The following is a 25,050-nucleotide window of genomic DNA, read 5'->3' on the forward strand; positions in this document are numbered from 1 at the left end:
CCCAAACACCCACCACCAGCAACACGGGGCCGGCTGGGTGCAGAGGTCAAACTTGAGCAAATTTACATGGGCTCCTATGGAGATATGGGGTACTCTGAATCCAGTCTGGCTGCACGGAAGTACCCGCGACTCGGAGGGCAGAATAGGGGGGGATTAGAGGAGCACTGAAGTAAGCACCAAACACACACCTTCAGCGGCACAGGGGTGGATGGGTGCAAGGTGCAAACAAGACGTCTGGTTTTCAATGTTGGTCCATGATGGGACCCCGGGGGTGTAAGGAAATGCCTCCTTGGCATGGTTGCCCCCTGACTTTTTGCCTTTGCTGATGCTATGTTTACAATTGAAAGTGTGCTGAGGCCTGCTAACCAGGCCCCAGCACCAGTGTTCTTTCCCTAAACCTGTACTTTTGTATCCACAATTGGCAGACCCTGGCATCCAGATAAGTCCCTTGTAACTGGTACTTCTAGTACCAAGGGCCCTGATGCCAAGGAAGGTCTCTAAGGGCTGCAGCATGTCTTATGCCACCCTGGAGACCTCTCACTCAGCACAGACACACTGCTTGCCAGCTTGTGTGTGCTAGTGAGGACAAAACGAGTCAGTCGACATGGCACTCCCCTCAGGGTGCCATGCCAGCCTCTCACTGCCTATGCAGTATAGGTAAGACACCCCTCTAGCAGGCCTTACAGCCCTAAGGCAGGGTGCACTATACCATAGGTGAGGGTACCAGTGCATGAGCATGGTACCCCTACAGTGTCTAAACAAAACCTTAGACATTGTAAGTGCAGGGTAGCCATAAGAGTATATGGTCTGGGAGTTTGTCAAACACGAACTCCACAGCACCATAATGGCTACACTGAAAACTGGGAAGTTTGGTATCAAACTTCTCAGCACAATAAATGCACACTGATGCCAGTGTACATTTTATTATAAGATGCACCCCAGAGGGCACCTTAGAGGTGCCCCCTGAAACTTAACCGACTATCTGTGTAGGCTGACTAGTTTTAGCAGCCTGCCACAAACCGAGACATGTTGCTGGCCCCATGGGGAGAGTGCCTTTGTCACTCTGAGGCCAGTAACAAAGCCTGCACTGGGTGGAGATGCTAACACCTCCCCCGGGTAGGAATTGTCACACCTGGCGGTGAGCCTCAAAGGCTCACCTCCTTTGTGCCAACCCAGCAGGACACTCCAGCTAGTGGAGTTGCCCGCCCCCTCCGGCCAGGCCCCACTTTTTGGCGGCAAGGCCGGAGAAAATAATGAGAAAAACAAGGAGGAGTCACTGGCCAGTCAGGACAGCCCCTAAGGTGTCCTGAGCTGAAGTGACTCTAACTTTTAGAAATCCTCCATCTTGCAGATGGAGGATTCCCCCAATAGGGTTAGGATTGTGACCCCCTCCCCTTGGGAGGAGGCACAAAGAGGGTGTACCCACCCTCAGGGCTAGTAGCCATTGGCTACTAACCCCCCAGACCTAAACACGCCCTTAAATTTAGTATTTAAGGGCTACCCTGAACCCTAGAAAATTAGATTCCTGCAACTACAAGAAGAAGGACTGCCTAGCTGAAAACCCCTGCAGCGGAAGACCAGAAGACGACAACTGCCTTGGCTCCAGAAACTCACCGGCCTGTCTCCTGCCTTCCAAAGATCCTGCTCCAGCGACGCCTTCCAAAGGGACCAGCGACCTCGACATCCTCTGAGGACTGCCCCTGCTTCGAAAAGACAAGAAACTCCCGAGGACAGCGGACCTGCTCCAAGAAAAGCTGCAACTTTGTTTCCAGCAGCTTTAAAGAACCCTGCAAGCTCCCCGCAAGAAGCGTGAGACGTGCAACACTGCACCCGGCGACCCCGACTCGGCTGGTGGAGATCCGACACCTCAGGAGGGACCCCAGGACTACTCTGATACTGTGAGTACCAAAACCTGTCCCCTCTGAGCCCCCACAGCGCCGCCTGCAGAGGGAATCCCGAGGCTTCCCCTGACCGCGACTCTTTGAACCTAAAGTCCCGACGCCTGGGAGAGACCCTGCACCCGCAGCCCCCAGGACCTGAAGGACCGGACTTTCACTGGAGAAGTGACCCCCAGGAGTCCCTCTCCCTTACCAAAGTGGAGGTTTCCCCGAGGAATCCCCCCCTTGCCTGCCTGCAGCGCTGAAGAGATCCCGAGATCTCTCATAGACTAACATTGCGAACCCGACGCCTGTTCCTACACTGCACCCGGCCGCCCCCGCGCTGCTGAGGGTGAAATTTCTGTGTGGGCTTGTGTCCCCCCCGGTGCCCTACAAAACCCCCCTGGTCTGCCCTCCGAAGACGCGGGTACTTACCTGCAAGCAGACCGGAACCGGGGCACCCCCTTCTCTCCATTCTAGCCTATGTGTTTTGGGCACCACTTTGAACTCTGCACCTGACCGGCCCTGAGCTGCTGGTGTGGTGACTTTGGGGTTGCTCTGAACCCCCAACGGTGGGCTACCTTGGACCAAGAACTGAGCCCTGTAAGTGTCTTACTTACCTGGTTAACCTAACAAATACTTACCTCCCCTAGGAACTGTGAAAATTGCACTAAGTGTCCACTTTTAAAACAGCTATTTGTCAATAACTTGAAAAGTATACATGCAATTTTGATGATTTGAAGTTCCTAAAGTACTTACCTGCAATACCTTTCGAATGAGATATTGCATGTAAAATTTGAACCTGTGGTTCTTAAAATAAACTAAGAAAAGATATTTTTCTATACAAAAACCTATTGGCTGGATTTGTCTCTGAGTGTGTGTACCTCATTTATTGTCTATGTGTACGTACAACAAATGCTTAACACTACTCCTTGGATAAGCCTACTGCTCGACCACACTACCACAAAATAGAGCATTAGTATTATCTATTTTTACCACTATTTTACCTCTAAGGGGAACCCTTGGACTCTGTGCATGCTATTCCTTACTTTGAAATAGCACATACAGAGCCAACTTCCTACATTGGTGGATCAGCGGTGGGGTACAAGACTTTGCATTTGCTGGACTACTCAGCCAATACCTGATCACACGACAAATTCCAAAATTGTCATTAGAAATTGATTTTTGCAATTTGAAAAGTTTTCTAAATTCTTAAAAGACCTGCTAGGGCCTTGTGTTAGATCCTGTTTAGCATTTCTTTTAGAGTTTAAAAGTTTGTAAAAGTTTGAATTAGATTCTAGAACCAGTTGTAGATTCTTAAAAAGTATTCCAACTTTTAGAAGCAAAATGTCTAGCACAGATGTGACTGTGGTGGAACTCGACACCACACCTTACCTCCATCTTAAGATGAGGGAGCTAAGGTCACTCTGTAAAATAAAGAAAATAACAATGGGCCCCAAACCTACCAAAATACAGCTCCAGGAGCTTTTGGCAGAGTTTGAAAAGGCCAACCCCTCTGAGGGTGGCAACTCAGAGGAAGAGGATAGTGACTTGGAGGAAAATTCCCCCCTACCAGTCCTATCTAGGGAGACCAGGGTCCCTCAAACCCTGACTCCTAAAATAATAGTCAGAGATGCTGGTTCCCTCACAGGAGAGACCAACACCTCTGAAATCACTGAGGATAGCCCCAGTGAAGAGGACATCCAGTTAGCCAGGATGGCCAAAAGATTGGCTTTGGAAAGACAGATCCTAGCCATAGAGAGGGAAAGACAAGAGATGGGCCTAGGACCCATCAATGGTGGCAGCAACATAAATAGGGTCAGAGATTCTCCTGACATGTTGAAAATCCCTAAAGGGATTGTAACTAAATATGAAGATGGTGATGACATCACCAAATGGTTCACAGCTTTTGAGAGGGCTTGTGTAACCAGAAAAGTGAACAGATCTCACTGGGGTGCTCTCCTTTGGGAAATGTTCACAGGAAAGTGTAGGGATAGACTCCTCACACTCTCTGGACAAGATGCAGAATCTTATGACCTCATGAAGGGTACCCTGATTGAGGGCTTTGGATTCTCCACTGAGGAGTATAGGATTAGATTCAGGGGGGCTCAAAAATCCTCGAGCCAGACCTGGGTTGACTTTGTTGACTACTCAGTGAAAACACTAGATGGTTGGATTCAAGGCAGTGGTGTAAGTAATTATGATGGGCTGTACAATTTATTTGTGAAAGAACACCTGTTAAGTAATTGTTTCAATGATAAACTGCATCAGCATCTGGTAGACCTAGGACCAATTTCTCCCCAAGAATTGGGAAAGAAGGCGGACCATTGGGTCAAGACAAGGGTGTCCAAGACTTCCACAGGGGGTGACCAAAAGAAAGGGGTCACAAAGACTCCCCAGGGGAAGGGTGATGAGACAACCAAAACTAAAAATAGTAAAGAGTCTTCTACAGGCCCCCAAAAACCTGCACAGGAGGGTGGGCCCAGAGCCTCTTCACAAAACAATGGGTACAAGGGTAAAAACTTTGATCCCAAAAAGGCCTGGTGTCATAGCTGTAAACAGCATGGACACCAAACTGGAGACAAGGCCTGTCCCAAGAAAGGTTCCACTCCAAACTCCCATCCAGGTAACACTGGTATGGCTAGTCTCCAAGTGGGATCAACAGTGTGCCCAGAGCAAATCAGGGTCCACACTGAAGCTACTCTAGTTTCTGAGGGTGGGGTGGATTTAGCCACACTAGCTGTCTGGCCGCCTAACATGCAAAAATACAGACAGCAACTCTTAATTAATGGGACTAGAATAGAGGGCCTGAGGGATACAGGTGCCAGTGTCACCATGGTGACAGAGAAACTGGTTTCCCCTGGCCAATACCTGACTGGAAAAACTTACACAGTCACCAACGCTGACATTCAGAGAAAAGTACATCCCATGGCAATGGTTACTTTAGAATGGGGAGGGGTCAATGGCCTGAAACAGGTGGTGGTCTCCTCAAATATCCCAGTGGACTGTCTGCTTGGAAATGACCTGGAGTCCTCAGCATGGGCTGAGGTAGAGCTAAAAACCCATGCAGCAATGCTGGGTATCCCTGAACTGGTGTGTGTGAAAACCAGAGCACAATGCAAGGCACAGGGTGAACAAGTAGAGCTGGAGTCTGGAAGAATGGCCCAGCCTACCAAGAGGAAAGGAAAGTCAGTTGGGAAACCAACTGCAACACAGCAAAAGAAAGGGAACCTCTCTTCTCAGGAAGAAGTTCTGCCCTCTGAGGGAACTGAGCCTTTGGAGCTTGAACCTTATCAGGTTGAGCTCTTAGGCCCAGGGGGACCCTCAAGGGAGGAGCTGTGTAAGGGACAAGAAACCTGTCCCTCTCTTGAAGGCCTTAGGCAGCAAGCTGCTGAAGAGTCCAAAGGCAAGAAAAATGGAACCCATAGGGTCTATTGGGAAGATGGACTCCTGTACACTGAGGCCAGAGACCCCAAACCTGGTGCCACTAGGAGAGTGGTAGTGCCTCAGCTGTTCAGAGAGTTCATCCTAACATTGGCCCATGACATTCCCCTTGCTGGACATTTGGGACAAACCAAGACGTGGGAGAGGTTAGTCAACCACTTCTACTGGCCCAATATGTCCAACATGGTTAAGGAGTTTTGCCTCTCCTGCCCCACCTGTCAAGCCAGTGGTAAGACAGGTGGGCATCCAAAGGCCCCCCTCATTCCACTTCCAGTGGTGGGGGTGCCCTTTGAAAGAGTGGGTGTGGACATAGTTGGTCCACTAGAACCTCCCACAGCCTCAGGAAATATGTATATCCTGGTAGTAGTGGATCATGCTACCAGGTATCCTGAAGCTATTCCCCTTAGGTCGACTACTGCCCCTGCAGTAGCCAAGGCCCTCAATGGTATCTTTACCAGAGTGGGTTTCCCTAAGGAGGTGGTGTCTGACAGAGGTACCAACTTCATGTCAGCATACCTAAAGCACATGTGGAATGAGTGTGGAGTGACTTATAAATTCACTACACCATACCATCCGCAAACTAACGGCTTGGTTGAGAGATTCAACAAGACATTAAAAGGCATGATCATGGGGCTCCCAGAAAAACTCAAAAGGAGATGGGATGTCCTCTTGCCATGCCTGCTTTTCGCTTACAGAGAGGTGCCACAGAAGGGAGTAGGATTCTCACCCTTTGAACTTCTGTTTGGTCATCCTGTAAGGGGACCACTTGCCCTTGTTAAAGAAGGCTGGGAGAGACCTCTCCATGAGCCTAAACAGGACATAGTGGACTATGTACTTGGCCTTCGCTCTAGAATGGCAGAGTACATGGAAAAGGCAACCAAAAACCTTGAGGCCAGCCAACAGCTCCAGAAGTTTTGGTATGACCAAAAGGCTGCACTGGTTGAGTTCCAACCAGGGCAGAAAGTCTGGGTTCTGGAGCCTGTGGCTCCCAGGGCACTCCAGGACAAATGGAGTGGCCCTTACCCAGTACTAGAGAGGAAGAGTCAGGTCACCTACTTGGTGGACCTGGGCACAAGCAGGAGCCCCAAGAGGGTGATCCATGTGAACCGCCTTAAGCTCTTCCATGACAGGGCTGATGTAAATCTGTTGATGGTAACAGATGAGGATCAGGAGGCAGAGAGTGAACCTCTCCCTGATCTTCTGTCATCAGACCCAAAAGATGGCACAGTAGATGGAGTGATCTACTCAGACACCCTCTCTGGCCAACAGCAAGCTGATTGTAGGAGAGTCCTACAACAGTTTCCTGAACTCTTCTCCTTAACCCCTGGTCAGACACACCTGTGTACCCATGATGTGGACACAGGAGACAGCATGCCTGTCAAGAACAAAATCTTTAGACAGTCTGACCATGTTAAGGAAAGCATCAAGGTGGAAGTCCACAAGATGCTGGAATTGGGAGTGATTGAGCGCTCTGACAGCCCCTGGGCTAGCCCAGTGGTCTTAGTCCCCAAACCTCACACCAAAGATGGAAAGAAAGAGATGAGGTTTTGTGTGGACTACAGGGGGCTCAATTCTGTCACCAAGACAGATGCTCATCCAATTCCAAGACCTGATGAGCTCATAGACAAATTAGGTGCTGCCAAATTCCTAAGTACCTTTGACTTGACAGCAGGGTACTGGCAAATAAAAATGGCACCTGGAGCAAAAGAGAAAACAGCATTCTCCACACCTGATGGGCATTATCAGTTTACTGTTATGCCCTTTGGTTTAAAGAATGCCCCTGCCACCTTCCAAAGGTTGGTGAATCAAGTCCTTGCTGGCTTGGAGTCCTTTAGCACAGCTTATCTTGATGATATTGCTGTCTTTAGCTCCACCTGGCAGGATCACCTGGTCCACCTGAGGAAGGTTTTGAAGGCTCTGCAATCTGCAGGCCTCTCTATCAAGGCATCCAAATGCCAGATAGGGCAGGGAACTGTGGTTTACTTGGGACACCTTGTAGGTGGAGGCCAAGTTCAGCCACTCCAACCCAAGATCCAGACTATTCTGGACTGGGTAGCTCCAAAAACCCAGACTCAAGTCAGGGCATTCCTTGGCTTGACTGGGTATTACAGGAGGTTTGTGAAGGGATATGGATCCATTGTGACAGCCCTCACTGAACTCACCTCCAAGAAAATGCCCAAGAAAGTGAACTGGACTGTGGAATGCCAACAGGCCTTTGACACCCTGAAACAAGCAATGTGCTCAGCACCAGTTCTAAAAGCTCCAGATTATTCTAAGCAGTTCATTGTGCAGACTGATGCCTCTGAACATGGGATAGGGGCAGTTTTGTCCCAAACAAATGATGATGGCCTTGACCAGCCTGTTGCTTTCATTAGCAGGAGGTTACTCCCCAGGGAGCAGCGTTGGAGTGCCATTGAGAGGGAGGCCTTTGCTGTGGTTTGGTCCCTGAAGAAGCTGAGACCATACCTCTTTGGGACTCACTTCCTAGTTCAAACTGACCACAGACCTCTCAAATGGCTGATGCAAATGAAAGGTGAAAATCCTAAACTGTTGAGGTGGTCCATCTCCCTACAGGGAATGGACTTTATAGTGGAACACAGACCTGGGACTGCCCATGCCAATGCAGATGGCCTTTCCAGGTTCTTCCACTTAGAAAATGAAGACTCTCTTGGGAAAGGTTAGTCTCATCCTCTTTCGTTTGGGGGGGGGTTGTGTAAGGAAATGCCTCCTTGGCATGGTTGCCCCCTGACTTTTTGCCTTTGCTGATGCTATGTTTACAATTGAAAGTGTGCTGAGGCCTGCTAACCAGGCCCCAGCACCAGTGTTCTTTCCCTAAACCTGTACTTTTGTATCCACAATTGGCAGACCCTGGCATCCAGATAAGTCCCTTGTAACTGGTACTTCTAGTACCAAGGGCCCTGATGCCAAGGAAGGTCTCTAAGGGCTGCAGCATGTCTTATGCCACCCTGGAGACCTCTCACTCAGCACAGACACACTGCTTGCCAGCTTGTGTGTGCTAGTGAGGACAAAACGAGTCAGTCGACATGGCACTCCCCTCAGGGTGCCATGCCAGCCTCTCACTGCCTATGCAGTATAGGTAAGACACCCCTCTAGCAGGACTTACAGCCCTAAGGCAGGGTGCACTATACCATAGGTGAGGGTACCAGTGCATGAGCATGGTACCCCTACAGTGTCTAAACAAAACCTTAGACATTGTAAGTGCAGGGTAGCCATAAGAGTATATGGTCTGGGAGTTTGTCAAACACGAACTCCACAGCACCATAATGGCTACACTGAAAACTGGGAAGTTTGGTATCAAACTTCTCAGCACAATAAATGCACACTGATGCCAGTGTACATTTTATTATAAGATGCACCCCAGAGGGCACCTTAGAGGTGCCCCCTGAAACTTAACCGACTATCTGTGTAGGCTGACTAGTTTTAGCAGCCTGCCACAAACCGAGACATGTTGCTGGCCCCATGGGGAGAGTGCCTTTGTCACTCTGAGGCCAGTAACAAAGCCTGCACTGGGTGGAGATGCTAACACCTCCCCCGGGTAGGAATTGTCACACCTGGCGGTGAGCCTCAAAGGCTCACCTCCTTTGTGCCAACCCAGCAGGGCACTCCAGCTAGTGGAGTTGCCCGCCCCCTCCGGCCAGGCCCCACTTTTTGGCGGCAAGGCCGGAGAAAATAATGAGAAAAACAAGGAGGAGTCACTGGCCAGTCAGGACAGCCCCTAAGGTGTCCTGAGCTGAAGTGACTCTAACTTTTAGAAATCCTCCATCTTGCAGATGGAGGATTCCCCCAATAGGGTTAGGATTGTGACCCCCTCCCCTTGGGAGGAGGCACAAAGAGGGTGTACCCACCCTCAGGGCTAGTAGCCATTGGCTACTAACCCCCCAGACCTAAACACGCCCTTAAATTTAGTATTTAAGGGCTACCCTGAACCCTAGAAAATTAGATTCCTGCAACTACAAGAAGAAGGACTGCCTAGCTGAAAACCCCTGCAGCGGAAGACCAGAAGACGACAACTGCCTTGGCTCCAGAAACTCACCGGCCTGTCTCCTGCCTTCCAAAGATCCTGCTCCAGCGACGCCTTCCAAAGGGACCAGCGACCTCGACATCCTCTGAGGACTGCCCCTGCTTCGAAAAGACAAGAAACTCCCGAGGACAGCGGACCTGCTCCAAGAAAAGCTGCAACTTTGTTTCCAGCAGCTTTAAAGAACCCTGCAAGCTCCCCGCAAGAAGCGTGAGACGTGCAACACTGCACCCGGCGACCCCGACTCGGCTGGTGGAGATCCGACACCTCAGGAGGGACCCCAGGACTACTCTGATACTGTGAGTACCAAAACCTGTCCCCCCTGAGCCCCCACAGCGCCGCCTGCAGAGGGAATCCCGAGGCTTCCCCTGACCGCGACTCTTTGAACCTAAAGTCCCGACGCCTGGGAGAGACCCTGCACCCGCAGCCCCCAGGACCTGAAGGACCGGACTTTCACTGGAGAAGTGACCCCCAGGAGTCCCTCTCCCTTACCCAAGTGGAGGTTTCCCCGAGGAATCCCCCCCTTGCCTGCCTGCAGCGCTGAAGAGATCCCGAGATCTCTCATAGACTAACATTGCGAACCCGACGCCTGTTCCTACACTGCACCCGGCCGCCCCCGCGCTGCTGAGGGTGAAATTTCTGTGTGGGCTTGTGTCCCCCCCGGTGCCCTACAAAACCCCCCTGGTCTGCCCTCCGAAGACGCGGGTACTTACCTGCAAGCAGACCGGAACCGGGGCACCCCCTTCTCTCCATTCTAGCCTATGTGTTTTGGGCACCACTTTGAACTCTGCACCTGACCGGCCCTGAGCTGCTGGTGTGGTGACTTTGGGGTTGCTCTGAACCCCCAACGGTGGGCTACCTTGGACCAAGAACTGAGCCCTGTAAGTGTCTTACTTACCTGGTTAACCTAACAAATACTTACCTCCCCTAGGAACTGTGAAAATTGCACTAAGTGTCCACTTTTAAAACAGCTATTTGTCAATAACTTGAAAAGTATACATGCAATTTTGATGATTTGAAGTTCCTAAAGTACTTACCTGCAATACCTTTCGAATGAGATATTGCATGTAAAATTTGAACCTGTGGTTCTTAAAATAAACTAAGAAAAGATATTTTTCTATACAAAAACCTATTGGCTGGATTTGTCTCTGAGTGTGTGTACCTCATTTATTGTCTATGTGTACGTACAACAAATGCTTAACACTACTCCTTGGATAAGCCTACTGCTCGACCACACTACCACAAAATAGAGCATTAGTATTATCTATTTTTACCACTATTTTACCTCTAAGGGGAACCCTTGGACTCTGTGCATGCTATTCCTTACTTTGAAATAGCACATACAGAGCCAACTTCCTACAGGGGGTCACTCAGAGGCTGGAGGCGAGGTCCAGGGGGTCGTCTTGGAAAGACCACAGGCTGGACACGGAGGAGGGCCGCCTGCTGAATATTTCTTGCTGCAACAGAGGTCAGGTTTTCCAAGACCTGAGGGCTGCGGGTGCAGTGTGTCTTTAGGCGTCTTGACACCTTCGTTCGGAGCTTTGCGGTCAGGGGTGTCCTTAGGATTCCCTCTGCAGGTGTCATCGTGGAGGGGTGGAGAGGTCAACCCAGGGTGGGCACTTGCTCGCAAATGCCTGGGGATCCTCTCTAGCTGGGTGGACCAACTGAACACGGGCCTTGGGCATTGGGTGCCGAGTGGTCAGGACTCACACTTCCGAAGGGAGGTGGGTGTCCTTGGTTGTTGGTTTTTCTTGGACAGGGCGACTGCTCTTGGGAGTTCTTGGTCCTTTTCGGTACAGGGCAGTCCTGCGGAGCTTGGAAGAGGTCACTGGTCCTGCTGCATGCGTCGCTGTTCTTTTGTAGGTTCTTTGAAGCAGGAGACAGACCGGTAGGGCTGGGGCCAAAGCAGTTGTCATCTTCCTTCTACTCTGCTGGGGGTTTCAGCTAAGTAGTCCTTCTTCTTCTTGTAGGTCGCCAGGAATCTGGTGAGCTTGGTTCAGGGAGGCCCTTAAATCCTAGATTTAGGGGCGTTTTAGGGGTCAGTGGGCTGTAGCCAATGGCTACTGTCCCTAAGGGTGGCTACACCCTCCTTGTGCCCAATCCCTTTGGGGAGGAGGGCACAAACCTAATCCTATTGGTCCCTGTCCTCCAAAGCAAGATAAAGGATTTTGCAGGGAAGGGGTCACTTCAGCTCTGGACACCTTAGGGGTCCTCTTTCCCCTAATTTTCCCACCAGACTTGCCGCCAAAAGTGGGGCTTTGTCCGGAGGGGCGGGCAGCTCCACTAGCTGGAGTGCCCTGGGACACTCTAATCCGAGGCTTGAGCCTTTGAGGCTCACTGCCAGGTGTTACAGTTCCTTTAGGGGGAAGGTGTGAAGCACCTCCTCCCAGAACAGGCTTTGTTTCTGACCACCGAGAGCACAAAGGCTCCCACCCCATGTGGTCAGAAACTTGTCTGAAAGTGGCAGGCTGGCACAAATCGGTCAGTCCTACACTAGCAGTTTGGCTAACATACAGGGGGCATCTCTAAGATGCCCTCTGTGTGCATTTTTCAATAAATCCCACACTGGCATCAGTGGGGGTTGATTGTGCTGAGACGTTTGATATCAAACTTCCCAGTATTCAGGAAGCCATTATGGAACTGGGAAGTTCGTAATGACAGACTCCCAGACCATATACTCCATATGGCTATACTGCACTTGCAATGTCTAAGAATGGTCTTAGACACTGTAGGCGCTTATTGCTCATACAGCTATGCCCCCACCTATGGTATAGTGCACCCTGCCTTAGGGCTGTAAGGCCTGCTAGAGGGGTGACTTACTATGCCACAGGCTGTGGTTCATAGACATGGCACCCTGAGAGGAGTGCCATGTCAACTTTGTCTTTTTCTCCCCACCAGCACATAGAGGCTGTATAGACAGTGTGCATGTGCTTGGTGAGGGCTCCCCAGGGTGGCATAATACATGCTGCAGCCCTTGGGAACCTCCCCTGGCCACAGGGCGCTTGGTACCATGGGTACCCTTTACAAGGGACTTAACTGTGTGCCAGGGTAATGCCAATTGTGGAAGCAAAGGTACAGATTTTTGGAAAGAACACTGGAGCTGGGAATTGGTTAGCAGTATCCCAGCACACTTTCAATCGGTTGGCATCAACACTAGGCAAAAAGTGGGGGTGTAACCATACCAACAGTGGCACTTTCCTACATAACACTAGAATGCTGAGGTGATTTTGCTGTACAACTCTTGTCTAGTTTGGAAAGTGTTTATCATTTCTCGTTGCTGCAAGAGTGTCTAATGTTGAATTTATGTCATAATTGAGCATCCAGTCTTGTAAGAAAATCCAATGTCCTATTCTTGTAATTGTTTGAACTGTCTTTTGGTGAGTTAAAAAGAATTTTACCACTAGTGGGTGATGGAATTCAAGGGATTCCAGCCGTTTGTGTATAACTAGGCTAGTTTGTTAACTTCAAAATAGCTGGTGCTTGATACCTTTTCTATTACCTTACCAATAAATTGTTATCGATTGGGTTCTTTCAATACAATTAGAAAGGATCTTTGTTTCTTGTTTCACAGTGATGGTGTGCTTAGTTGGTTTTAGATGCTTGAAAGAAGCTGACGATCCAGCGTTCATATATACATACGTAAGCACAATTACCTGCACCTGTTGGCAAAACTGCTATTACAGTCTCTGTAATTATGTGAGGATATTCTTACAGTTAATAAAAGCAGCTTGTAGCATATTGGATTGGCAACTCCATCAGAAGTGGTCTTATTTTTATGATGGGCTCTTTGGTTAAATCACGAGATGCTGCGCCGGTCCATTTGTATAAGACTGAAGCTGATATTCCTGTATATAAAAGGCAACCAAGAGCAGTCAGTTAGGGATGCTTCGCAGACGTTATCAATGGACCGGCCACTACTTTACAATTGAAAGATAGATCTGCGTACCAGCAGCTTGATTACTTTCCTGTAGTTGAGGGTATTGAGGTTGTTAGCACTACCCACAACACCACAAAATAAAATGATGGATGGAGTGTTGAAACTTTTCAAACACTCTGCCCATTCACAGATCTGGGTTTAATCCATCAATATTTGGTCCACTGCATCACTCCAGTTTGGACCCAAACATGCAAATCAGCCTTGACCCTACTCCCCTTGCGAACATTCCAGACTGAACTGCCAAGCCAGGTCCTCCCTGGACCGGAAACAAGCGTTCTGGGACCGGTTTCGGGGTATCACCCCCATCAGCCAGGCTAGCTTGAATCCAGTGGCGCAGCAAGCAAGGAGCTCAGGCATAACCTGGCCACTTATGGTGCACGTAGCAACACCAAAAAATAAAATGATGAACGGAATTTTGAAACTTTTCAAACACTCACCCCCCAATCACAGATCTGGGTTAAATCCATTATTTTGATCGCAACCTCACTTCAGATTGGACCCAGCCATATGTAAATCAGCTTGACCCTGCTCTCCACGGGAACAGTCCAGCCCAGATCTGTGACTGGGGTGAGGGTTTAAAAATTTTCAGCACTCCGTCCATAATCTTTGTGTGTTGCTGAAGTCCCCCTAAGTGGCCAGGGTATGGCCAGATGTGGGTCCATTGCTCCCTGCACCACTGGATTCAAGCTAGACTGGCTGAAAAGGGGAGATACCCTGAAACCGGTCCCAGGATGCTTGTTTCAGGACCAGGGAGGACCAGGCCTGGCAGTTCAGGCTGCACTGTTCCTATGGGGAGCAAGAGCAACACTGATTTACATATGGCTGGGTCCAAACTGGGGTGGCATGGTAAGCAAAAAAACAATGGATTTAACCCAGATCTGTGACTAGGAGTGAGTGTTTGAAAAGTTTTAGCACTCCGTCCATCATCCTTTTGTGTTGTTAGCACTCGCTTTCACACATTCAGCCAAAAAGGGAGCGCTACAGGACCATAAGCAGCTTCTCACTTGAACGGCCTTCATCCTGTGCCTCTTCTGATCGAGCTGCTGTTAGAGAGATGGCTGTCTGGGATCCTCCTTTTGCTTAGTGCAGGGAAGACAAGAAACAAAAGGAAAGTTATATAAAAATAAAAAAAACATTGTATTTTATTTTCTACTTTGCTTTGGCTGATTGGGCTTCCCTTTCCCAAAAGCAAGGGTAGGAGCCCATAAAACCATCTGTGTAGCAACAGCACAATTTGAACATATGCACAGAGCGCTGCAGTCGGATGGAGCTGTTTTTATGCTTTTATCAAGTAAACCTCATAGTGAGAACCTGCTTACACTCCCTATTTTCCCACATTGTGGATATTGGGAGCTGGCGAGCCACAGAATGCTCCCCTTTGCGTGCAGGTTATGTTAAACATGTATCTGAATGCCAATTATATTTATGGATTGCATCTATCCTCTACTGATTATAATAACATTTTCACATTTGGTGGAGATTGTGTGCACTTTTGAACAAAATAAATTATAATAAAAATGAATATTTATAAACTTAACAAAGATATATATGAAGATACCTATAATGGAGCACTATAATTGCAAATTACTCACTTTTCTTTTTCCCATGCTTCAATTTATAAACATCCATTCTGGAAACTAGATACAAACACGAAGCAGGGAGAAGTTTAGTTAATTTTTAACTTTGTCAAAAATTCAAGCATTTCAAACTCAGTTAAGTGTTATCTGCATCCTAATGTTTGGTTTCTCTTTCGTTTTTAAGGTTGGTTTAGACTACCAAAATCCATACTTGAATCCTTTCAGAGAGTTCCAGCGGTGGAAGCACCATCCAAGTGTGGTACCAACTTTGGAAGGTGGAAAGCGCATTGCCTATGGAGCTAGGGCCCTTAATGAAGGTGGCTTTCAGGTAATTGGCTGTTTGCAAGCATAAAGTACACACATTTCTACTGGTGTGCTCTTCACTGTGGCCTCTTTATTGTTTCTTACTGACTTTCAATTAAAGAAAAGTAACAATAAAATTGTGTTCCTTGGATCCTGTCAGTTGTGTTCCTTGGACCCTAAGCCTGATAAGGTGTGCACTTCGTCCTACTTTCTTATCCAAACAGTGTCCAAACATCTGAATACCAATTTACCTCTGTGCACCTCTGGAAGACTGTACACCGCAGTATCATTTCATGAAAAATGTATTTATTTTATTCATTACCCCTTGGCATATTTAAAAATAATTATTTGCGGTTGGTAGCCTAGGTGAATTACATTAGGTACCTCCACTGTCAAGTAGTAGTTCCTCATCTCAAGCCTTCCAGGTTTTTGTCCTTGCGAGGAGTTTGCAATTGCAGACTCTCCTGGGATGAAGAGGTTGGATTAAACAGTGTCATATAAGGACTGAATGTAATAGATCTAATCAGGTGCAGCTCTTACTGACCTCAGAGCATAAGTGGAAGCAGCTGGCCTAGTGAACATCACTGATGTTGCTGACTTCGTCGCTAGCAGACAGTGAGAACAGACTTGGCTGTTTCCACATGAGTTGTAATGTGGCAACTGGTGTTGTCTTGCTTTTTCCCCGCCGACGTAGTGTCCTGCCAGTGTGGCTTTTTTCTTTTCGCATGTATGCTGTGGCTATTGAGGATTTCTGTGCCTCATCCTGGGGTAGTTCTCCCTCCCTTTTGTAGGGAAGGTGACAAGGAGCCTGTGAGAGGACCAAGAAACAGACTTCAGCAAAGCACTGTGCAGAGTGAAGGGAGCCGGGCAAAGAGCAGAGAGGTGGGAGTGGAAAGAGAAAGGTGCCCCTGACCCCTTGGCCGACTAGGTGATTGGAATACACAGCTTTTACAGTGACAGCTCCTATTGTGCACCGAAGTCTGGTGCAAATCAGGGGCATTTGGTGCTCTGATATCACGTGACCCCTTGAGCTAAGCATAATTACATAGATTGCTGTGACTGGGTACACCGAGATGACAATAAAGAAGCACCATGCACCTGCTGTTGTTCCAAGGCGCTCACAGGTGGTAATTAATAACTGATGGCTGTGTCATTGAAGGGATCGAGGGTAACTTCTGTTCAAGTAAAAAAAAGTCCTGCACTGAAGCACCCTCTGACACTTGGGCTGTGTTTCTGATATCTCACTACCTTATAAATAACAGCCTCTAATTCTGTTGGGCCATCAAACTGTAGAGGCCCTAGGTGTTCCCCTTAACGACCACTACCTAGAGGAAAAGTTGAGTAACTTTAACTCTCAAAAATCACTGCCTGTATTGATCGAGGGAGAGAATAATCCTATGAGTAAGAGCCTCATCACACTCTTCCCCACTGATCTTACCAGTGGGGAAGAGTGTGATGAGGCTCTTACTCATGGGATTATTCTGCATCTCGAGGAAAGCAGTGAAAGTGTAAAGAGTATAACACTGAGCTCAATCGTTTATTCTGCCGTTAATAATAATTATAACTTCCCTGGTGTGCTAATCTGGATTTAAGAAAGCACCTGCTAGTTTGGGTATAGTGCTGTGTGATGATCCTTTTGAATTTGGACTTAAGAGTATGATAAAAAAGGGCAATCCTTTAGTCTTGGATTATCAAATACTCTGCTGATTTAGGATTCACACTGTTCATATAGTACTAACAGTCACTATGTTATCTCAGAATCAATGCTGGTTCTGCAAAGGATATTGTCCCTCATTATGGCATTGGCAGTGTATTTACCGCCACTGTTAAAGTGGCAGTAATACCGCCAACAGATTGGCGGTAACTACCGCCAAATTATGACCATGGCAGTGATACCTCCCATTGACAGCCAATGTACCACACCAACCGCCAGGGCGTGAATACCACAGACTACGGCGGTAGCCACCTACAGCCAGGTGGAAGTAAAGTCACCGCCTACCATATTATGACATAGCATACTGCCAGGATTTCCGGGCCGTTCGCAACGCCATCAAAAGCCTGGCGTAAACATATTACAGAAAAGGAAAGACTCACCTTCAGGGACACAGAGGACTCTGTGGCTGCCATGGAACCGGAACTCCGAGTCTTCCAGATGCTCTACCACGCCATGGCCATCCAGGAGCACCAACGCCAACAAAGACGATGACTGTGAGTTCAGCCGCCTAGCACACATGGGTGGGAGGGAGGAAAAGGAGAGGGACACACATACGCACAACACACACCTTAAACACACACACACACACCCACAACCAGCTGAACAGTACATAGCCAGTTACAGGACCCAGGAGCAAAGAATGCAAGGACACATATCTGTAGTACAACCACTGCAATGTGCTGCCAACAGCCACCATCATAAATATTTAAATAAATAACTACATACTCATCAATGTACAGATTGGGCCAATGGTCAGTCCAAATTACCAAAGAGCCACATGACCATAAAGCATCGTCCAAGCTTTAATTTGACTCCTGACATCATCCGGACTCCACTGTTCAGGGGCATCATGTTGAAAATAGGCAGGCACCTCAGAAGGAAAGGGGGGTATATCAGCTGGAGTGGGTACTATGCCCATTGGTTTTGGAGGGGGCTTCCTGCCCACAGTCTCTGGAGGGGGATCCTTGCCCACTGTTTCTGGGTTGGCTCCTTGTCCACTAGTTCTGCGGGGGGCTCCTTGTCCACTGGTTCTAGAGGGGAGTCTTTGGCCACTGTCCCTGGAGGGGAGTCTTAGGCCACTGGTCCTGGAGGGGGCTTCCTGCCCACAGTCCCTGGAGGGGGCTCCTTGCCCACTGTTTCTGGGTTGGCTCCTTGTCCACTGGTTCTGCGGGGGGCTCCTTGCCCACTGATTCTAGAGGGGAGTCTTGGGGCACAGGTCCTGGAGGGGGCTTCCTGCCCACAGTCTCTGGAGGGGGCTTCCTGCCCACAGTCTCTGGAGGGGGCTTCCTGCCCACAGTCTCTGGAGGGGGCTTCCTGCCCACAGGTTCTGGAGAGGGCTGCTTGCCCACTGGTTCTGGAGGGGGCTCCTTGTCCACTGTCCCTGGAGGGGAGTCTTAGGCCACTGGTTCTGGAGGGGGATCCTTGCCCCCAGGTAGTGGAGGGCGATCCTTGCCCTCAGGTGGTGGATGGGGATCTTTGCCCTCAGGTGGTGGATGGGGATCCTTGGGCTCACTCCTGTGAGGGGCCCCCTTGGCCTTTATCATGTGACTTGTGTTCTTGCCTCCAGGAGTAGGAGGTGCCTCCACTGACCCCGTCCTCTGTCTCTTTGGTTCTACCACCCTAGACCTCTATCTTTGAGGCGGATGTGTGTCCTTGCTGGGAGGGGCTGCCGTCCCACTCAAGGGCCCCTTACTGCCAGCAGCAGATTTTTGGGTGGGAGCAGTGACACTGGTTGGCTGAGATGCTGGGCTTGGTGGTCGGGACCTTGCACTTATGGACAGGATGGTGGGGTAGGGAAGAGGTCAAGATGGGCAAGGAAAACCTTCTTAGGGACTTTGAGGTGGAGAGGTAGTAGGAGGAGTAGGGTGTTTTGGACTTTGGTGCAGGTGCATGGACAGTGCGCTTGTGTGAGGTGGATGGCTGTTGGGGGTGTGAGTGTTACCATTTTTGTTTCTTTGGGGGGGGGGGCAACCAGGAGAGGCCAGACAGGACGCGTGGATGGATTTTGTGGTGGTGTCTGCAAGTGAGGTGGGTGTGCTGTATGAGGTGGTGATGGTGGTGGTGACTGCGCATGTGGTGTGTGGGTGCATGTCTTCGGATCTGCTCTTGTGGTGTCTGTGGGCAAGGGTGTACAGGTGGCAGAGTCTGGGACTGTTAATGCAGTGCATGCAGGTGTTAGTGCAGATGTGACTGTGAGGGAGGATGAGGAGGCGGAGACAGTGGAGGTAGTGGATGTTGTTGTGTGTGCATCTGTCTGTTTGTGTGAGTGCTTGTGGCTTGAAATGTGGTGCCTGTGTTTGTCTGTGCCACTCTTGTGTGTGGTTTTGTGTGCATTCTTGTCTGTATGTGTGCATGGGATGAGTTGGGGTTGAGGAGACTGGGACTGGGAAGCGGTAGTTGGAGGGGAGTGCGGTAGGACCAGGGACACTGGCTGCCATCAGTGCGGAGGCCAAAGCCTGAAACAATCTCTGTAGAGCTGCCAAGCCACAGTGAATGCCCTCCAGGAGGGCATTGCATTTCTGTATCTGGGATGCCAGCCCCTGGATGACATTCACTATGGTTGAGTGCCCTACAGAGATGGATCTCAGGAGGTTAATAGCCTCCTCACTGAGGGCAGCAGGGCTCACTGGGACAGGGCCTGAGGTGCCTGGGGCCAAGGAGATGCCCACCCTCCCGGGTGAGCAGGTACGGGCAACTCTGTGGGAAGTTACAGGGAGGGCAGTGCTCGTACCTGTAGCCGGGGTGGTTCCAGAGGTGTCGGCCACCACCAGGGAGCTCCCAGCGGAGGAGGTTTCAGAGTCAGTGTTGTCACCTTCCTTCCCCCTGTGGTGTTCCCCTCGCCCTCTGTCCCACTGGTGCCCTCGGCGTCGGTGGACTCTGCCTCCTGGGTCCTGTGGGCTGCACCTCCCGCACTCGCCAGTGCCTCTGCTCCTTCTCCAGATGATGCTAATGCACACATGGGCAGGATTACAGAAGAAAATGGGGGGGGAGAAAGAAAGGGAGCACAGGATCAATTACAGCACCAAAACCACAGAGGGCATACACATCACCATCACACATAGGGACCAAGAATGAGCAGTATGCACCTCACTGGCATATCATTGGCTGGGTACCACAGCAGATAAGAGCCAAACACTGCCATCTGCACCTCTCCTGGGACCTACTAAGCCCTGTCTGACATGGAAAGCCACCTCGCTAGCGATCCAGATTTTGCTATTCACCCAATAACCCTGAGCTGGACCACACAGCAGTGTATGAGCTGGCATAAATGGACATCCACTGACTAAAACTCTCCACAAGAATCCCATGCCAGGCAACAAAGATGGTTGTCACACACACTAGACTTACCCCCTTGTGGCTGCTCTGATGCCCTCAAGGACCCATCTAGCTGTGGGTAGGCCACCGCCAGTATGCAGGCCATCAGGGGGGGTCAGGTTCTGATGGGCACCCCTTCCTCGTTGGGAGGCCATCCCCAGCTGGGCCTCTGTGGTCTTCTGGGCCCAGCGTCTCGGGTCCTCCCACTGTTTCCTGCAGTGGGTGCTCCGCTGGCTATAAACCCCCAGGGTCTGCACCACCTTGGCGATTGCATGCCGCAGCCCCTTCTTCTGATTGGCGCTGACCTGCAGGAAAAACACAAACAGAGGGACACCATGACTCCGAATATCCAGCCTATCACACATATGGCGGTCAGACATCATTTGCCCCACAAATGGCACCCACGTCACCCGGAGCCCTGCATGTACACTCCCACCAGCCATACCCCCCACCCAAATGACACACTGCCAGCCCACACACACATCTCCATGCAGCCTTGTCTCATGCAACGTCCCCATAGTTTACTCACCTGTTGGTCTGGAGGCCCATACAGCTGTCCATACGGGGGTAGGACCTCATCCACCACGTGCTCTAACTCCTTTGAAGTGAAGGCTGGGGCCCTTTCCCCTTGTCGCACAGGCCTTGCAGGTACCAGACACAGGTCACAGCAGCACATGCAGTGGAGGTGTTGTCCTGTGGAAAGTTAGGAATCTAGAAAGGTTATAGTCAGAAAGTGGCGGTCATGTCCGCGGCGGTGTACACCAGCACCGCCGTTGGTGATCCTCATTGGATACTGTGCTCCATAGAGCCCCATGTTAGCCAATGAGGAATTGCACGGCGATGCAAACCGCCATCCACCATGACGCCTAATGCCAGCGGGGTGAGGTCACTTCTACCTGTCCCTACATACAGGACAGGTGGTTGACATTTTATAGTGATGGTACACAATTGTAGAATAAAAACTACATCATTGGTGTTGATTGTACATACACAGACATTTCCAGTGTCCAGATACATACATGCTCTCTGTACACTGAAGTGGTGGATCCATTTTTCATGTTGTCAATCCCTTCTCACTCTTCTGTCCCTTAAGTACCTACCACTACGGAGGAATAGGAAGAAGAGGCAAGCTCCCGTGTACAGACCCCTTGTAGACTTGGCTACACTGGAGGACAGGCACATAATGCTCACCTATAGACTGGACAGGGCCACAATCACAGAGCTGTGTGCTCAATTGGAGCCTGATCTGATATCTGCTATCCGACATCCCACTGGCATCCCCCCTCTTGTGCAGGTCCTATCAGTGCTCTGTATCCAGGCAACAGGCTCTTTCCAAGTGACAGTGGGCTTGGCTGCAGGACTGTCACAGCCAATGTTCTCAATAGTGCTGGCAGGGGTTTTGACTGCCTTCCTCAAATATATGGGCAGCTACATTGCTTTCCTCGAAGTAGAAGATTTGGCCACTGTGAAGGCTGGATTCTATGCGATGGGACATATTCCAAATGTTATTTGGTCCACTGTTAAGTATCCTGGGTCTGTGCATGATGCCTTTGTCCTGAGGAACAGCAGCATCCCATAGCTGATGGCACAACTACAAAGGCACAGAGTGTGGCTTATAGGTGAGCCTGATTCCCCAACCAATGTATGTCAGTGTATGCCTTCAGGAGTCATCCCCTATGCCATTGTGCAAGGCAAATGTTTGTCCCTAACTTCTTGCAGGTGACTCTGGCTACCCAAACCTGTCCTGGCTCTTGACCCCGTTTAGGAATCAGAGGACAGGGGCTGAGGTTAGGTACAATGATGCTTATGGGCGTACCCGGAGGATTATTGAAAGGATCTTTGGTCTCCTGAAGACCAGGTTCCGGTACCTCCATCTGACCGGTGCATCCCTCTACTACTCCCCGGAGACGATCTGCCAGATAGTTGTTGTATGCTGCATGTTGCACAACCTGGCCATGAGACGACATGTGCCCTATCTCTAGGAGGAGGAGGGTGTGGCAGCAGTGGACACTGAGGACAGTGAGGAGAATGAGGACAACAGGACATCAGTTATACGGCAGTACTTCCAATGACACACAGTTAAAACAGTAGAACTGACCGTTTCTCTAATGAATTGTTTTTCTGTGTGGTTGTAGCATGATGGCAGTCACTTCCTTAGCATCCCAACTGACTGTCACCTATGCCTTCCCATTTTGCAGATATTGATGTGGTTACAACTGTGTACTGATGTGATGACTACAAACTGCTACAGGCCATGTTTTGAATGGAAGTACAGGACAATTGCACAGGATGATGCAGTTCAATACATTGCACATTTCTGTCAGATAAAGCATTGTTACTCCAGTTGTGTTCAAGGGTGTTAATTGAAGTGAAAATTATGAAGGGATAGTGCAGTGGAATGGGTGATGGTGGAGGAAAGTCCAGTGTAGTGGGCCGGTCTGTTTGTAGCAGAGATCCAGTGTCCAAGGGGCCATAGAAAGGGGAGCAATGGCAGTTAAAAGTGGACAAGGTGACACAGTGGAACACAAGGGGGACATTCAGGTGGTGGTCTTGGTCTTGGCAGGTGTCTCTGGTGTCTGTCTGAGTCACAGGGAACGTTTGCAGGGTGGTTCACCTTCTGCAGGGGGAGGGGACTGTGGGTCCTGTGGTAGGGCCTCCTGTCCACTAGCTGCAGCAGATGTGGAAGACTGGTAACTTGACTGGCTAGTGGAAGGGGCCTGCTGGTATGATGTGTACTCCCTCATGAAGTTGGCCATATCACACAGCACCCCTGCTATGGAGACCATGGTGGTGTTCAGGGCCTGCAATTCTTTCTTGGTCTCCTGGTGTTGTTCCTCCTGCAGCTGCTGGTTCTCCTGCATGATGTCTATCACCTGCCCCATCTTGTCCTGGAATTGGTGGTAAGCCCCAAGGACATTAGTGAGTGCCTCCTGGACAGTTGGTTCCCTGGGCCTGTCCTCCCGCTGGCGCACAGCTGTCCTCCAAGTGTCCCTGGCCGCCTGTGTCCCCTGAACGGTGTGCCCACTGACCCAGGGACCCTCATTGTCTTGCCCTTGAGATGTGGACTGGGGTCCCTGTACAGGTGGGCACACTGCTGATTGACGTGTCCTGGGGACAGAGGTCTGGGGACGTTGGGTGGCTGCTGTGGTGTTGGATACTGAGGTGGACTGGAGTAGCCGACTGACCAGTGGTCCCTGATGGGCCAGGGAGTTGATCCAGAACTCCAGAGTTGCTGTCATCACTGGGGGCATCTTCTGGGGTGGGACTGGGTAGCCGTGGCACCTCCTCGCCGCTGAGATTGGCTGGGGCACCTGTGGGGATGTAAGTGGTGTATTATGCTACATGTCTGTGACATATTCTGCATCCATAGCTTCCCCTATATTGTTGCTGTTGCCCTTCCACCTTTGTTTGTGTATGGTGATGTATTGTGGGATTGTTAGTTCTCCATGCTGTGCATGCATTGGTGGTGGGTGTACATGCAGGGCTGGGAAGGATGTGCATGCAGTGGGTATGGCATTCAGGGTTTGGCATTTAGGTTAATTGTGGTGGTTCACTGTGTGGGATGGTGTCAGGATACTTCAATTCGATTTCCTCAGAAGCAGAAGATAACTCCTCAGTCCCGACCCGAGCTACTCACAACGAATATTAATCCTTCGTGCTGAGTACCCCGGAGGGGGAAAGGGGAATGGGATGGTAGAGAGACTGCCACAGAGATGATGAACGCCAGTACTCAGTCTGCCTCTTCACATCTAAGATTGGATACAGCACCTGCAAGAGTCACAGTCGCAATTACTAGGGACATACAACATCAGTTTGTTCACTTTCTACTCTCAACACTTAATTCTCTTTAATTCTATTATTTCTTCACTCACCCTGAGTTCTCTGTAGCCTTGCTTCTCTCTATAAATGATAGCTCTTCTTAAAAAATGCTTATTACTGACTCTGGAAGAACTTCTCAACCTTTGTTAGAGATTGGTTTTATGTTGCTATATATATATATATATATATATAGTTGGTGATAATGCGTTCTTCAAATCAGCTGATGTTGTTTAATTTCTCCTGTCTTATTGTGACTTCTGTCAATACTTGTATTTGTAAATGCTTGTTTATTAAAGTTCGTTTCTCCTTTCTTACTTCGACATTTGTTGATAACTTGTAGTTGTAAATGCTTGTTTATTTAAGTTTGTTTCTCCTTTAAACTCTATTTTGGTTTATTACCATTGAATTTGTAAATGCTTATTTGTTAACAGTTCTTTTCTCCTTTAAACTTGGCCTTCGTTTATAACCTTGACATTTGTAGATACTTGCTCTTTTAAAGTTCGTTTTTTCTTTGACTTTAATATCTTAAACAAGAACCTTGTAAACATAAGGTTAATTCAAACATTAACTCTGTAGCCTTGCCGACTTACACGGGAACGGTCTACTATCAAACTCTTCGAATAAACCTTGACAATATTTATCTGTTTTCTGTAATATAATCTTCAAATGTAATTTTACCTCACAGGAGTTTCTGTTCTGAAGCGAGCTCTCTCTCCACACAGCTGATTCCTGTCAGACCTCAGTTGAAGTGCAAGGCTTCCAGCTGGAGAGCTCGTAACCTAGCAACCAACCGATTGCAAGACTAGAACTGTAACTAACCTCCAGGACTCACAGCGGCCATCTTGGATTTTCTCTTCTTGATTCTTCCTTTGAAATAAGCGCAAGATTACTCTGCAAACCTTCTTCCAGTTTGGGCTTTGCTGTCTCCACTGAGGATATCTCTTTGCTTTTCTCATGCACTTCTTTGATTTGACTTGGCAAGTTTGTGTGGTCATGACAGTACTCCCCCTCAAGGAACAGTTCTC

The 25,050-nt window shown here is 49.3% G+C and overlaps 1 protein-coding gene across 1 annotated transcript in view; it reads left to right on the plus strand.

Moving 5' to 3' along the window:
- Positions 1–25,050, plus strand: part of ETFDH (electron transfer flavoprotein dehydrogenase) — a 420,402-nt gene that overhangs the window by 257,461 nt on the left and 137,891 nt on the right. The window contains exon 9 of the mRNA XM_069243332.1: positions 15,059–15,202. Coding sequence (XP_069099433.1) covers positions 15,059–15,202 — 144 coding nt within the window. The remainder of the gene's footprint in view (positions 1–15,058; positions 15,203–25,050) is intronic.

Source organism: Pleurodeles waltl, chromosome 1_2 (assembly GCF_031143425.1).
Source record: "Pleurodeles waltl isolate 20211129_DDA chromosome 1_2, aPleWal1.hap1.20221129, whole genome shotgun sequence".
Taxonomy (NCBI): Eukaryota; Metazoa; Chordata; class Amphibia; order Caudata; family Salamandridae; genus Pleurodeles; species Pleurodeles waltl.